General features: G+C 40.0%; 1 protein-coding gene across 1 annotated transcript in view; it reads right to left on the bottom strand.

The window, feature by feature from the left end:
• Nucleotides 1-12,703, bottom strand: part of LOC119721549 — a 37,974-nt gene extending 25,271 nt beyond the window's left edge. Inside the window, exons 1-8 of the mRNA XM_038191628.1 lie at nt 12,601-12,703; nt 7,054-7,359; nt 5,520-5,624; nt 4,072-4,458; nt 3,429-3,551; nt 2,058-2,426; nt 1,707-1,823; nt 1,307-1,429 (exon numbers count right to left, since the gene is read on the bottom strand). Coding sequence (XP_038047556.1) covers nt 1,307-1,429; nt 1,707-1,823; nt 2,058-2,426; nt 3,429-3,551; nt 4,072-4,458; nt 5,520-5,624; nt 7,054-7,359; nt 12,601-12,703 — 1,633 coding nt within the window. The remainder of the gene's footprint in view (nt 1-1,306; nt 1,430-1,706; nt 1,824-2,057; nt 2,427-3,428; nt 3,552-4,071; nt 4,459-5,519; nt 5,625-7,053; nt 7,360-12,600) is intronic.
• Between the last annotated feature and the right edge of the window lie 2,984 nt (nt 12,704-15,687).

Raw genomic sequence — 15,687 nt, 5'->3', positions numbered from 1 at the left:
ACCAATGGAAGTCGGCAAAAAGGGTGATATTTATTAAAGCCAGAGTCCATCATTTGCAGCTATCCTAATTGGCTTAATTATTGTTGGAAAACATATTTGGTTAAAAAAAAATAGAAAGGGGACTAAACTCCCTGTGAAATTATTCTTTCTGGCAAGCTGTAATTCTTAAGAAATCAACGAAAGAAGGCCTTTCCAACGGTGCGTCTCAAGAAGCACCGTTGGAAATTTCCGTTAGTAGGTTGGTTAGTTTATTCGGCAAAGCGCGCGCAAGCGTTGACACGACGCACACGTGCGCGCGGTTGCTATAATTCGTCGGATTCAGACCCAATTAAAAACATGATTCAGCAACTTTTGATTTGAAATGGAGAACCTAGAATGCTGTTTTTCTCGAAATATACAGCTGAAGCCGAACTGAAACTTCATCAGGTCAGTTGTTCAGCACCCTTCTTTAGATTTTGAGCACTTTTATGGCTTCAAACGAACAAAATGCACAAATTACAAATGATGGACTATACCTTTAATTAGTAACTCGTGAAGGAGGCAATACTGCAAGTTTTTACTGCACACCATAATCGATAAGAACCTTATTAATATTCGTGAGGCTTGAAAAGATTGACAGATTTTGCAAACACCAGTGTTAACAACTTTTAAAAATGCATGTAACCAGTCCTTTTTTTCCAATTTCAACAAAAAGTACTGAACATATCAAAACGATTTTTAGCGCATAGTTGGATCATTATAAGGGAAACAAACCCTAAAAGTTCCATGAAGACACAGTCTTCCAAATCGGAGAAATTGATTTTCAAAGATTGCGCCCGCGAACGTAAACATGTCTGTGTGCATGTTGTTTCATTCAAAATAAAGTATTACGTAACCTTTAGAAATCGGCCTTCGCAACCGCATGGCTGTTAAAGAAGACAAGTATACACTAATAGATTATCATTGCCAACTAAGAAAAATTACAAAATCAACAACATTAATATTAAACTTAATCATGTACGTCAAACTTATACATCGTTTTGCTGCAACAAAAAAAGGTTATAAGAATTGATTTTTGTTGGGGGTATAAAGAAAATCAGTTTTAAAACCATTAGGGCCTATAAAGGAACCAATTGTAAAAAAAATTGGCTATTTTGAGAGGGGATTATAAATGTGATACTGTTGTGTAATTAAGATGTAAAAAAAAAATGGTTCTGAACGGTTTAAGAACAGAAGCTTCTCCCGTTTTCGTTGCAACAAACACAACAGCATTTCAAATAAATGTTTACCTGGCTTTTTTTCTAATTTTCAAAAGACAAAAACTCACCACAATTCAGTTCATCGTACATATTTTGACAATGTGGCTGCTGGTCACATATATAGCTACTGAACACGCAAGTTGAATGTCCATCAGACGTCAAACACCGAAATTGGTGTGAATAACATGTCCCTTTTGCAGAAAAAGGAAAAAGAAAGACAATGAAAGGGCGGCTTCAATAGCGGGATTTTTTTCTATATCGTTTGCCTATATCAGTCCTGCATGAGAAACTATACAGACGCTTGTTGAGTTCGTGATGGACCGCCCAGCGGTTGACTGACGATTTAATCGTGGCATACGTTGCCAAGATTGTTCATCCCTTTACAATATTTCTGATAAATACATTTTATTATTGAGGCTCACGTGAACAAACAAACAACATTAGGTAAAACTCTTTACATGTATTTACCACATCCTATTTCATCTGCTTTGCTGTCACAATCTGGGAATCCATCGCATCTCTTGCTGATCGGGATGCAGACATTATCGGGCACACAGCTGAATTCCGTTTCATTCTTACAAGACGCTAAGAGATTGGCCAAGGCAAAAATTAATTGTTACATTCAGTTTGCCCATGATTACTTTGATCAAGTGTTATGGTTAGCGATAGAAAATTTGTGCCTATAGTTTCAAATGCGCGAAATTGTGCATAATGATTGACTATGAATTGGTTGAGTGGACCAAATTGCAACAGTTTTACACATGTATGAATACGGAAAACAGAACAGACAAGATTGTTGATGGTTGTTCATCTTTGTACCTGGATATTCAGATTCAATCCGCAGGTACAGTCGAGAAGGATATTCGAAAATAATCTTTGAGAACGTGATTCGGACCTCGGAGCTGTGAATCACCATACTCGACTCGTCAAACTTAAAAAAGGCTGCAACTCTCTTCCACGGTGACCCCACAAAGAAATTCAAATGAAACAATTTAAGGAGAGAGTGTGTCGTTGGAACCAGGAAGCGAATCCGGATAACTTGGTCGCTTCTGGCTTGCACTGTCCAGGAGCAGCTGGCTCTTGTGGATGTTAGGCTAGTTGGATCTCCTCTCAGCTGACCGGCTGGATACTTGATGTCGTATGACGAGTTTCTCGGAAGAATGATTTGGTCATCGTCTTCACAGTAATCTGGCATAACCACAAGCAGTAACAAAATTGAGCACTGAGTAGTGGTGTAAGGCACCATTGATGCACATTATCAATCGATAGAGCAAGGAAGTACGATGGCTGCTAGCTTTATTTACTGTTGCTGGTTCTTATCATTGTCGTAGATGTTGTCATTGAAGTCTTTGTCAGTAGGGTCGTCGTTTCCAATCGCCCATGCTACTTCCATTCAATAACTCTCACTTGCAATTCTCTATTGACCAGTTGAGAATGCATAATTGAACACTTAATTGAACAGTGAATTTCAGGCACTTCCCGACATAAGCACAGATTGAGTTTGGCATCAGATTGAGTTTGGCAGATCGTAAGCTAACTACAGGACAAGACGGGATGCATGGGCGCCGGTCGGCGATTTTTTTTTCCCAAACGACATTCGTCTCCCATCTTCTGATTGGTCCATTATATGCATGTCTAATGCCTTGTTCCCCACATTACAAACCCAAAATAGGCTTTACGTCTTGTGAGAAATGTGCCTTCCTCAATTAAGTTATTTCAAAGGTAAAATGTGAAGAAGTGAAAAACGCTGATTGGGGTTCGAACTCCGATCACCTGATTAGAAGGCAAGACTCCTTCCAACCCGCAACCAGTCCACAAATCATGTGCCAATCGTCGGTAATTTAAACACCATTATTTATTGTTATATAACTTATTAATGCCCTGGACATCATGAATATTCATAATGCAGAGAGAGAGAGAGAGAGAGAGAGGGGGAGAGAGCGGCCTCTTTCGATATTGTCGGATCTCGTTTGGGGAAAATAATCAATCGCGGATGGGCGAGGGAGCTAGGAAGGGTAGTGGCAATGACCAAGATAAAGATAAAGGGACTAGACTAGAACAGCAACAGTCATGTCAATAGTGAAATACTTGTAAAAATAACAATGCAAAAATACAACCAAGGTGCTTGCGAGGTCGCTGTCTCATATTGTCATGATATACTAGAATGATTACTGAGCACCCCATACTCACCACAGTCCCGTTCATCATGTCGCAATGATGAGTCGCAGTCTTGACGTCCATCACATACAATGGTAGAATCGTAACATATAGCCCCACCGGTACCGCACTTGAATTCATCAGGTCGACAGGTAACTTATGACAGTGTAAAAAAAAGAAGAAGCTGGTGTTACAGTCAATCATTTCTGTTTGTCCAGAATTAATTTCTGAGAAGAGAGACAATATACACAAACGAGAAAGTTCACAACTTTGTTTCCCTTATAATAATGGTAGCTGGTTATGCAGCATCAGCTATACATCTACAGTGATGGTGAATAACTTTAATACTTATTCCTTCAAGAAATAAATCTTAGAGCTTGAGCTCGACGCGAGTTGAATTGTAACAAATGGGGTGTTTCCCACTAATGTCTTCACGCGTCAGTACCAAAAGCGGGGTCATGATTATGTGTGTAAAAGGCATCAATGCCAAATGCAACGATTATATTCACCACAATCGAGCGGTCAATTTTGTTTCTTAACATTTACGGTAAAATATCTTGTATCACAAACATTTAGGTGAAACAAACATTGAATCGAGCTTTTGTTTATACGCAGGTGTACATTGAGCGTACTGAAAAAAAACCCCGGTGTCTTCGAATTCTTAAATTGCCTCTACCTTCTTGGTGGCCGCCAAAAAAGTTGAAGTTGAATCGATTTTTCTGTAGATTGAAAGTGAAGGTTGAATTGGAGCTTTCGTTGTAAAGGGCTGTGCTGAGGATGATTACACCAAAGCCGTTGACGAAAGAGGCCGTTCTTGGAACTACGAAGCTTTCGTAATGTTTTATCAAAAATCCTTCAAATGTCTTGTTAATAATTCTTGTGAAAAATTGGTCAACAGAGGATTGAAAAGTAACGTTGATAATCATGCCAGGTAGCACCGGAACAGCCCAGCAACTGGTTCCCTTGGTAACGTCTCCACTCCATTCTGAATACAGTCCAACTTCCTCAGAAATACTGACGACTTGATTTGAGTCCAAAACTATGTAAGGACATACTTCTTCATCTGCAACGACATAATAATCCGCAATTTACTATATTAGTTCCAGGGCCGTCGCAAGAGGGGGGGGGGAACCCCCCTTCAAAATTTATGTCGGCAAATCCATAATTGTTGTCGACAATTGATAAAATTTAGGGCCTTTTGTATTATTTTACTGTTGTCGGCAAATTTTCATATCAGAGGATTGGTTTTTTTTGCTCGTCAAATATTTCGTTGCAAGTTTGCGGTAAATTTTACTTTTCACAACTCCCATATTTTTTCTACCGGCAAATTTGAGGACCCTGTTATTTGGCCGCATGACGGATGTTTTGTACGTAAACTTGTAGGCAAATTTGGTACGACACCCCCCTATTGAAAATGTTCTCGCGACGCCCCTAATTAGTTCGAAAATACTTCTTTTTATTCAGTAAGGCCTGTGGGTAGCAGGTCAAACCTTCACACTAAGCAAGTTAGCTTGAAGAGAGCGAGAGCGAGACGGCCTTGTGTCCGATTTATCCGCGTGTACAAATGTGACAAAAGAGTTCTCCGGCAATACCAATCAAAGAAGAATCGACAAAATTCAGGCCTGTCATTCTCACGTCCTATATCACAAAGGACTGCTACAAATTGTCTTTCTTGCCTAGAAAGAACAGCTCAATGGAACGAACTATCGGTAGATATTAGGGACCCACAAGGTTTGTCTTCAACTCTCAAATCTACGATAGAAATATATGTGACCTGCAAATCACTGGCTTTCCAATGATACCAAATTTATTTGTGTAGCTTAATTCTTTCCAAAGATTTGCGGCAGGAACTTTAACAGTGTCCTCCCAAGTTTCGCTAACTTCATTTGGAGAAAAACTTAGGCTTTGAAAAATAAGACACCCATTGCGCCGCCAACGGCAGTGAAAAACGTTCTTCAGATTTTCCCCTTTTTTGTGGGTATTTTTTTCCCAACAAAAATGCATAGTGTGAATTTTGGATACACAAAAAAGTCAAAAAATCATTATTCTGTACACGTTCCTATGTGTTGTCCTCGGAAGTTTTGGTTCGATTGGTTGATAATGCACTTTAAAATTGGAACTCACAGTCATAGCAATATCCATCTGTTAAACAGAGGCAAGTTGTATTTTCGCCGATGCAAAACGATCCGTTGTTGAAAGTACAGAGATGGTCGCCATTGCCGCATACCTCTAAGTAAACAAAATGGAGAATAAAACGGTATTTAGAAATACAATGTCATATAAATGAATGTTGATGACGCTTTTGGCGCAGTCTATATGGGTTTGCAAAATCACCATTTGTTTTGTACCAGTGACGTAGCAAGGTCATTTTGATTGGGGGATTTCTTGAAAAGGGCACTTGCACATCCATGCTGAAATGTAGACACTTTTTTTCTCCGGACAGTTTGGCCTCCTAAAAATCAAAATAGTGTGTGAGCATGAGTATGAGTATCTAAACACCGGCAATCGTGGACGTAGGACAAAAGAATGTGGGCGCAAACAATACGTCCACGATTGACCGAACGTCCACGATCTCAAATCGTGTACAAAACCAATGAGAGCTGTCGCTAAAAAGAGTACAAACAAAGGAAAGAGGATTAGGGACAATGGGGCGTCCACGATTGCCGGCATTTACGCACGTGGGTGTGTGTGTGGGTGTGTATATGGGTGAGCTTGTCTTACATACGCAGTGTGGACTTCCGAACAAAAGACGTCCACATAATGTAGGTAGCAGCGACGAAGTGTGGACTTGCCCACGTCCACACAGTGTTTCCCCATTTCTGGAAAACAGGTTTAGAGGCATTTTGGGGTTAGGTTTATCTGTAGCAGAATGAAGAGAAACACTAAAGGGAATCATTGAAAAAAAATTGGGTTGTAAGAGTTTTCACAGTTTGAGAAAAATGAGTTTTTCCACTGGTGTTCCTTAACTACACGAAAAGAAAGGAAAGTCCACACTAGGTATGTGAAACAAGTCTGGGTGTGTGTGTGCGGGTGATGTGATCTGACACACCGTGTCATGGAGACATGCACACAAATATTCCAAGGTATGTTGATTCGTCGCAAATGGAAGAGTTTTAGAAGAGGGATATTAAGCCCGAATTTCAGCGAAGGAAAATAATTCTTGTTATTTGAGAGCATTTTGAAACTACAATTTCAAACTCGAAAACTTCACTACACGAGAACAAGAAATGTCTCCACAACGATATAAATGTTAGTATGTGTGTGTGTGTGGGGGGGGGGGGGGGGCCTTGTACCATGATGGGGGCGCTGTTCAAAACCGACGAGTATGCACACTAATGGACCATTTATGGCGCTGCTCAAGGCGATACGTACGCGAAATTAAATAAAAAGGCACTCGTAAAGGTGGCTGGAACTGAATGTGCACTTCTTTTTTTTTCAAAACAACACTTGGTCAGAAAAAGGGCACTTATTGACAAAAGAAGGGCACTCTTCACAAATATGGGGGGGGGTAAAACTCGGTGAAATGCTCACAATTAGTTTATGTCAGAAGGCTCAATATACTCCATCAAATGTTAACACCGCTACGACTGTGTTAGTTGATCAGCTCATAGTCCTATCTGGTGCAACGCACGAAAACAGCAATTTGAATGCTACTTACGTTCATTTGAGACGGCTTCAAAGCTGAACCTAGGTCGGCTTCCCGGGTTGAAAGTGGACACCATTGTTAGCAACTCTCTAGGGGAAAACACTTCAATCTTTTCCCGACACCTAGTGGAGAAAAACTCAAACCCATCAAAGGAGAAGGCACAGACACTGTTGTCGAAAACAATAGCCACAGACCTATGAAGAGTTGCTCTGATGACCGTCCCTGGCGGAGCAGTCACATTGAGGCAAAGAGTGGAACTATCATCACTTATGACGACGATCTGATTAGAAGAGTTGAGTAGCACAGCACGACAAAATTCTGGTGATGAAAGCAAAATGACAAAAGAAAACATGTAACCGACTACCTTGATACTGTGACGTCATGCCATCCAAGTATTCATACTGTACATCTAGTAGGGGAGAGTGGGGGAATCCCGAGTATCTTTCCTTTTTGGCTTCTCACAACAAACTAAGTGGGCATTTTCTAAGGTTGATACGCCAAACATAAGTTCAAGTCAAGTCCTCAACATAATCCTATTTTTTATTATTTTGTCAATAGTCCTTAAGGTCGTTATGGCAGGCAGAATGAGAAAAAAATGGTGTTGTTCGGAATTACCCGCACCCTGATGGGGGGGGGGGATTCTTACACTGACATTATTGCAACAGAAATATGCAATATGAATTAAAAGTCGCTGAACATGAACCATTGAGAACAGTCGGAACTTGGTTCCCTATAACAATACTTTAATTTTTTCCACGAACATCGTCGAGCTCAATTCTCAATTTCAATATTAAAAAGCCACAGAAGGGCTTCAACAATGCTCGGGGACAAAATTAAAATGTCTTTATTAGGAATTTGTGTGACATAAGTTAAACTAGCTGGGGAAACCTGTAAAATGAAAGACCATAATGACAAAAGCTATCTACGTCTGAAGGAGGTATGGGTGGCTAGTGCGTCTTTACATATCTTTTTACTAAAGAACGAACTTTACGTACATGCATAGGACATTAATCTCGACTCTTTATCTATTACTACAAACTATTCTAAGATACGGACATTAAAAAGTCCGAAATGTTATTTACCATTTATAAAAGATTAATGCATGGTGGTGTTAAAGAGCCACCTTTTCACGTTAGCGGATATGAAAATATGCACGACTCAGTTTTCTTTGATTCCTAATCGAATTAAAGGTCAAACGGATATAAATGTCTTCGCTTATGGATTCATCTCATTACAAGGGACATCGAAATCACGCGCGAACATTAAACACCTTAAAAGTATTTTAAGTTAGTATTTTAACCCTTCGGTCTCCGCCCTTGCAAACCGAGGAATACACGGACTGATATCATATAAATGAATTTAAAAAACGTATCAGCTGTTTCAGCTCAACGCCAATCTTCAGATGAGACGAATCTCACAACATACGAATGAATTAGAAATCGCCGATGATGTTGCACGTGTGTGTCCTCGATTTACACCATAAACAAACGCACATACACCCCACTTCTCCCACTCGCCCACACAGATTTACGCCACTGTCACGAACGTTTTGTTCTGTCGCGGCTGTGTGTCCAGATTTCCCTGATAAATGGGCGGTACTTGTACAATAACGTTGGTGGTGCTGACGGTAACTGACAAGACGTGAACGAATTATTTGAAGTTAACAGATCAGCCGCGATCTAGATTCGTATGAACGTGGAAGGATGCTCAGGGGGCGAATACTTCCGTCTAATAACGTACAGTTAAGTTGAAAGAGCAACCAACCGGTAGTGATCTGCCTGCTAAATTAATGTATTTTGACCTGTACTGATCAGGAAACCAAAACCAAACTAACGCAGTCGAAAGGTGTTTTTGGGGGGTTCGGTTAACTAGAAATTGGAGGGAATGAGTTTTGTCGACTGTAGTTTCGTTGTGCCTGTTTAATGCCATGGAAAGTATTTTTCGTAAGTTTTCAAAATTGAAAACGCCAATTGAAAAATAAACTGAATTAAATTATAATTAGTGGTGAATCGCTCGAAACCAAGCTATTTTGAAAAAAAATGTGTCACTTCAAAAGTCAAAACCTTGATAGAGTTGATAGAACGTCCTAAGGAAGTTGTGTACAGTTGGGAGCAGATCGTTTTCATTATGTTTTGCAATCAAGCAATTGAGCAAGCTTTGGTTTATTGGCAAAAACAATGTTTTTGTTTTCAGCTCTTATTAACTGACCTTGTGTGACAGCAGAAAAGTAATTTGGTTGAGAGTCAACTTGAATTTACGTAAAGCAAAGAACATTTTATGTTCCTTACTTGGGGGTTCCAACGCCGCTTGGTGCCGCTTTTATGTAGAATGTATTTCCTACATCCTGGCACTTACTGTTAATTTTAGTATGCATGAAACGTTTGGTCATGAATAACCTTGTTCAAGGTCAATGGCTACGCCCTTGGTTCTGATATGTAGCACCCTTACTTCAATGCATTGCACACTTGGAAATGACAATATTGAACTGTAGTCACGTGACAACTGGCAGCCCAATTACCAGTAGTCACGTGATTACAGTTCAATATTGTCATTTCCATCATCGTTCCTTGTCGAAGGCGTCTTTTCATATATTTCCTAATTATTGTTTGTGTGCGCATTAAGAATAGCCATTCATACAACAAATAGTTATAACCCTGGCCATTGTCGATTTTTCTTTTAATATGAAAGCACAGCTTGTCATGGTTATCAGACTTAAATTAATTACTTTCTCTCGTTAAACAAATCGGCCTAGAGCCCACTTTAGTGATTTGCTCCCGGCTTATGTTCGACTTATTAAAACTGACGGGTCCATTATAAATCATGCTCGGAACCGTAGACAACTAATGATGAGAAAACATCCGATCTTTTTGTCTTTCTCTTCCCATTATTTACCCCATCTGTCAAAGCTCGGTATATATTAGTACTTCTCTATCAGGCCATTACAGGCAGTCACAATGCTAGCGCTTCAATAAAGCATTAAGGAGGGTAGGTTGATCAAATTTGCAAGACGAAAGGAAAATAATCATGATTTATCTATTCATGCGGCTATACAGACACTAGGCATTAAGCGCTACCTTTTGGTGCGACTGAAACATCGTTGAAATGATTACATTTACAGTAAAATAAACTTGAACTGCTTCACTCTCAGAAAAAATTACACAAGTTGTGTAAAATTTAGCCATGTATGATATGTACTATACGAACTCGCTTGCAATTGTGTAAAAAGTTACATAATGCGTGTTGGGTAAAAGTTTTCTTGACAGTTGTGTAAAATTTTACTTGATGTATGTGTAAATATATTTACACATTTATTAGGCAAAAGACAATTAAGTAAACTTTACGTAACTTTCAGGTGAAACAATACTATATTATCATTCTTGACTATGTACTGGGAACGGTGTATTGTTCAATTTCTTTAAATTGCCTAATTTTGGCCGGCATACAAGTTGGCTGGCATACGAGTTGGCCCGAGGTACTTTTTTCTGGCTAATTTTACCGAAATTGTGTATTATTTTACATTACAAATTTTACCTAACTATTTTTTACATATCTTTTCGAGAGTGTATACAGCGAATGGAAATCCATTCAGGATAATGGGCATAATACAGTGTATTTTTTGTGTACAGTGTTTCTATGTACGCATTAGATAAGGAAATATAAACGCGTGCTTGGCCGGTTTTGAACACTCTTTTTAAGACCGGTTGGAGTCTGGATGCTGATAATTACCCGAGCCGAAGGCGAGAGTAATTATCAGCATCTAGACTCCAACCGGTCTTAAATATAGTGTCTGATATCGCACTCTCAAAAAGATATGTAAAAAATAAATATGTAAAAAAAAATTGTTATGTAAAATAATACATAATTTCGGCAAAATTCGCCGGAAAAAAGTACCTCGAAAACATGTAAATTGAAAAATACATATTGGATAAGTAAAGCAGTCAGTTTACCTTAATTATGTAAAAACGTTCTGCAATTTGGTAAAACGTGCTAAAAACAAGGTAAAAACGTACACGCGGTGACGCGATGCAGCTAGCACTGCACATCATAAGTGAAGATGGAGTACACCGTGACGTCTGAAACAACGAGGGGATGTGCCGCAGCTAATTTCGGTCTTTGAAGGTAACATTTTTAAAGCTCTTGTGATTGTTATACCGTCCCCAGAAATGCCTGGACACTTTGAACGATAAAAACCCCAGAATATTCTTAATATTTATAGTAGTGTTTAACTCGGCCACTGCGCGTATTATACAACTCGTACGTGGTCAAACTCGTAGCGATCGAGACAACTCGTACATGTCGTACGCGGGCCAACTCGTACGCCAGCCAACTCGTATGCGGGCCAAAATTAGCCAATTTAAAGAAATTGAACGATACACCGTTCCCAGTCCAAAGTAATCGTCGACCACATATCATTTTGTATACGAGTTCAATTCTGTGTACGAGTTGGACCGCGTACGAATTTGTCCACGTACGAGTTGTGGAAAGAGTGTTGCGACCTGACGCTGTTTTTTCTTCTTCATATATCATCTCAATGGAGGTCAGTCATTGCAAGAATGATGATAAGACATGAATTTTGGACTAAGAAACATTTCCAATTTTGCTTAAAATTTTTTTAGACTCGACATAGACTTTGTATACAACCACTGAAGTGGCGTCAGGTTGCAACATTTTTTCCCGAGTATTCCTGTGTACGAGTTGGTCGCGTACGAGTTGGTTTGCTTACGAGTTGACCTGCATTCGGCCTATGTACACGTATACATTCATGCGTGCATGCTCGCCGTGGCTGTGGGCCAAGGGTTACGCATCCTGTACTTTTGTATCTTATCTTGCAAAGTGCCCAAGAACTGCTATGGATTGGGGACGGTATGACAATCACAAAGAGCTTAAGGAAAATGTTATCTTCAAAGAGCTGTTGTCACAGTCGTCATGGTTTCTCCAATTATGATATGCTGCACAGTGCGGGAAGGGAATAAATAATTGATATTTTACATGATAATATAGTATTGTTTCACCTGAAAGTTACGTAAAGTTTACTTAATTGTCTTTTACCTAATAAATGTGTAAATATATTTACACATACATCAAGTCAACTTTTACACAACTGTCAAGAAAACTTTTACTCAACACGCATTATATAACTTTTTACTCAATTTCAAGCGAGTTTGTATAGTAGATATAAAGCATGGTTAAATTTTACACAACTTGTGTTATTTTTTTTTTCTGAGAGTGCAGCCAAATACATTCCCATTCAAATTCGGTCCAAAAGTCAGAATAATTCCAAAATTCTAAATTACCAACGATTTACTTCATGCTTAACTTCACCCCATAGCTATATTATGGTAAGGACGTTCGACCAATAAAACGGTTACTTAAAAGGCACCGGATTTCATAGGAGTCCAAATTTCATGTGACACTGAAAAAGTGTTTAAGGCCAACTATGCCTGTCTTTATCAACCGTTTAAAACCGGCCACGTGACAGGCTCTCGACCAATAGGAATGGGTAAACTGTGTAAGGTATTTATGAATGCTGGTTTAATCGAAGTTTCGAAACAGACTTACCGTCCGGGGACACCGAGTTCCGGGATAACACGGGTGTGTAGCACACTAAATGTAGAGCCACAGCGAGGAGGGGAGGAACCAGCCATGGCCACACCCTCCCCATCTTCAAGGGCACAACGACTAAAAGACTGCAGTGTCTAATATTTAAAAAAAAAAAGTTTATTTGTATAAAAGGTAAAATTGGGCCAAATGTCAGACAATCTAACGACAATGTTGACAGTGGCGTAGCCAGGATTTGTTCAGTGGGCGGGGGGGGGGGGCGCTGGAACATTTCATGGGGGGGGGGCGTCATGTAGGGGTCGTCAATCGCTTCTCAAAAGTGGCGGGGGACATACCTTGATCAGAACTGATGCGAGCGCGAAGCGCGAAGCCCTTACGGCTTGGGGGTTCGGGGCCCGCTTAATTAAGGGCCCCGAAAAAAAATGGATTCTAGATGTTCTGTGGTGTGATCGGAAGCAATTTCTTACCACTTTCCTCCATGCTTTAACTGATATTTTCTTAGCAAAAGATAAAATATTTTGAACATCGTTTTCGAGGTTGGAGTCATTGAATCAGCTATTGGTATTCTGAGCTATAGGCGTGGGGTTCGGGGCCCTTAAGCGGGCCCCGAACAAAATTGGATTCTCGATGCTCTGTGGTGTGATCTGAGGCAATTTCTTACCACTTTAACCAATAATTATCTTAGCACAAAAGACAATAATTTAAACATAATTTTCGGGGTTTTCTCAGCTAAAGGCACAAGAAAATTTGTTGAACATTGTTTTTGAGGTTGGAGTCATTGAATCAGTTACCAGAATTCTGAGCTATAGGCGTGGGGTTCGGGGCCCGCTTAAGGGCCCCGAAAAATGTTGGATTCTAAATGCTCTGTGGTGCTATCTGAGGCAATGTCTGACCACTTTAACGAATATTTTCTAGGCAAAAGATACATTGTAGTATAGGGCCCTGTAAATGAGACACGAGTTCAACAAAAAATTGGGGGGGGGGAGACATTTGATATTGTGTTCCCCCCAGGATTGACGCCCATGGCGTCATGTAGATCAATGATAATTTTTTTAGAAACTCAAAATCTCAGTGGGGGGGGGGGGGGGCGACTGGGGGGGGGGGGGGGACTGGGGGGTGACAAGGAAAAAGTTTGTGCGTGGCTGATTCGCGTGATATCACTGACTGAAACTGTGTGACCCACGGACCACCAATCTATAAGTATAATACGTGTTCCGTGGTGTGAGCGAGCAGTGCAGTGGGTGTTAATACGCATTTTAGATTATCATTATGCGCTATGTCACGCCGGTTGTCAGCTCTGGTCCGTGGTCGCCAGTCGAAGGGTCGTTTCTCAGTGGTCGTCATGTGGATCATTCGCGACTATTTAGATTTAGATCAATGATAATTTTTTTAGAAACTCAAAAACTCAGTGGGGGGGGGGGGGCCGACAAGGTTTCATGGCTGCGCCACTGAATGTTGAGATTGTATTTCCTGATCCCAGTTATAATTTCTATCCAAAACATACCTTAATATGCGCAGTTCGTCTCTCTTTCAAAATACCTTCACGTAATTGCTTTTGTAACGGATAACACGTAATGTGTGTAAATTATTGGTAACAACACTTGGACAGTTTAATTATAAGTCGTTTACATTATTGTACGTGGCGATCGAGGTATAGTTTATAACACATTTGCCGTGAAGTCTGAAAACCTAACCAAAATTCCGTTTTCAAAGAAAGTAAAGGACGAATACTACATGTATAACGTCTCTGGACCCGCTGCCTCTGAAGAGAAACCATCATCTATCGCATTTCGTAAAGACGTTCTTCTCTGACAATACACTGCAGAAACTATATGATAGACAAAGAGCTTCTTTGCAGTGTTTGCAGTATCAATGAAATGTACTGCACAACCGGTATTCGTCTTGGCTATTTAGAAGTGAAATATGTTTCCTTACCAAATGATGTTAATTGTAGCCTTTGAATGTAGACCTCACCTGCGGCTCGCAGACTGGACAATGGTGATGAGAAAGCTCGCATCAATAACTAGACGCGCTAAATGATGGAACACCTTGACTCGGGCTCATTGCTCACATATAACACGAGTCCCCTGATCAGTGTGGGCGTGTTGGCGTATACAACGTCATCTGATCACGTGTCATTGAATTATTCGTGCAAATCCACGGTAAATGGAAGTTCCATTGCACGGTCACACTTCAGGCGGCTCTGATCGTGCCGAGCAGATGATAAGGATTTATTTAGGCGTTGTTGTAAAACGATTAATGTTTCACGTGAACGAATGTTTCTCATTTTTAAACTAGTTCCCAGGGGCTCGATAAAGAGTGTAATTTGGAAAAGTGTGTTTGTTCTTTCTTTTTAAGGTAAATTAATTACATGTATCTATTGCGTTTTTTAATCACTCCCTGCATATGTTTTGTCAGAGCTCTGGAAGTGTCGTCTGACTTGTGGAGATCCTGATATATTTTAAAAGAGTGACGACAGTTTAAAGACAAGATGACGACACCCCGTGTCGAAATCATTTCCGAAGATCCGAAGATGTTTTAAATTTTGTGTCGTCGTTCATGTCGTCATCATGGTATCAAATTGCAAGCGATTTAAGGCCAAATTGTGTATAATCTATGTGAACTATAAGTTTAAAGAAAAAACACCGGATTTTACTACAGACAAACAAAATACTTATTGCAGAGCTCCGTGAGGAATGCCAAACACAAAATACATGATGACGTCATCAACCGAAGGGTGCCCTCAAACAGAACATCAAAGACTGTTTATTTTTAGAGATTAAAAAACCCATTGTTCCACATTTTACCAACTTGCCCCTAAAAGGTATTCTTTGAACAACCACAAATAGCTTCGCAAGATTTCAGAATCATGACGTAATCAGACCAGAAGTTATAATATAGGGAGAATTTGAAGATGATGTTTTCTTCTTTTTAAATTCAAATCCATCATTTGATCCCTGTCCAAAGACTATGTTTGTATCACAGACATGGGCGTCACGAGGGCCCCCCCCCCCGGACAAGCAACAAAAAAAAAGAGGAGGGAAAAAGTGGGGAAAGGGACAAAAAGAGGCGCGAGTCATATTGTTG

Source organism: Patiria miniata, unplaced genomic scaffold, assembly GCF_015706575.1.
Source record: "Patiria miniata isolate m_02_andy unplaced genomic scaffold, ASM1570657v1 HiC_scaffold_13, whole genome shotgun sequence".
NCBI classification, from domain to species: Eukaryota; Metazoa; Echinodermata; class Asteroidea; order Valvatida; family Asterinidae; genus Patiria; species Patiria miniata.
Note: the sequence above shows the minus strand (reverse complement) of the source record. Positions and strands in the feature narration are given on the sequence as shown.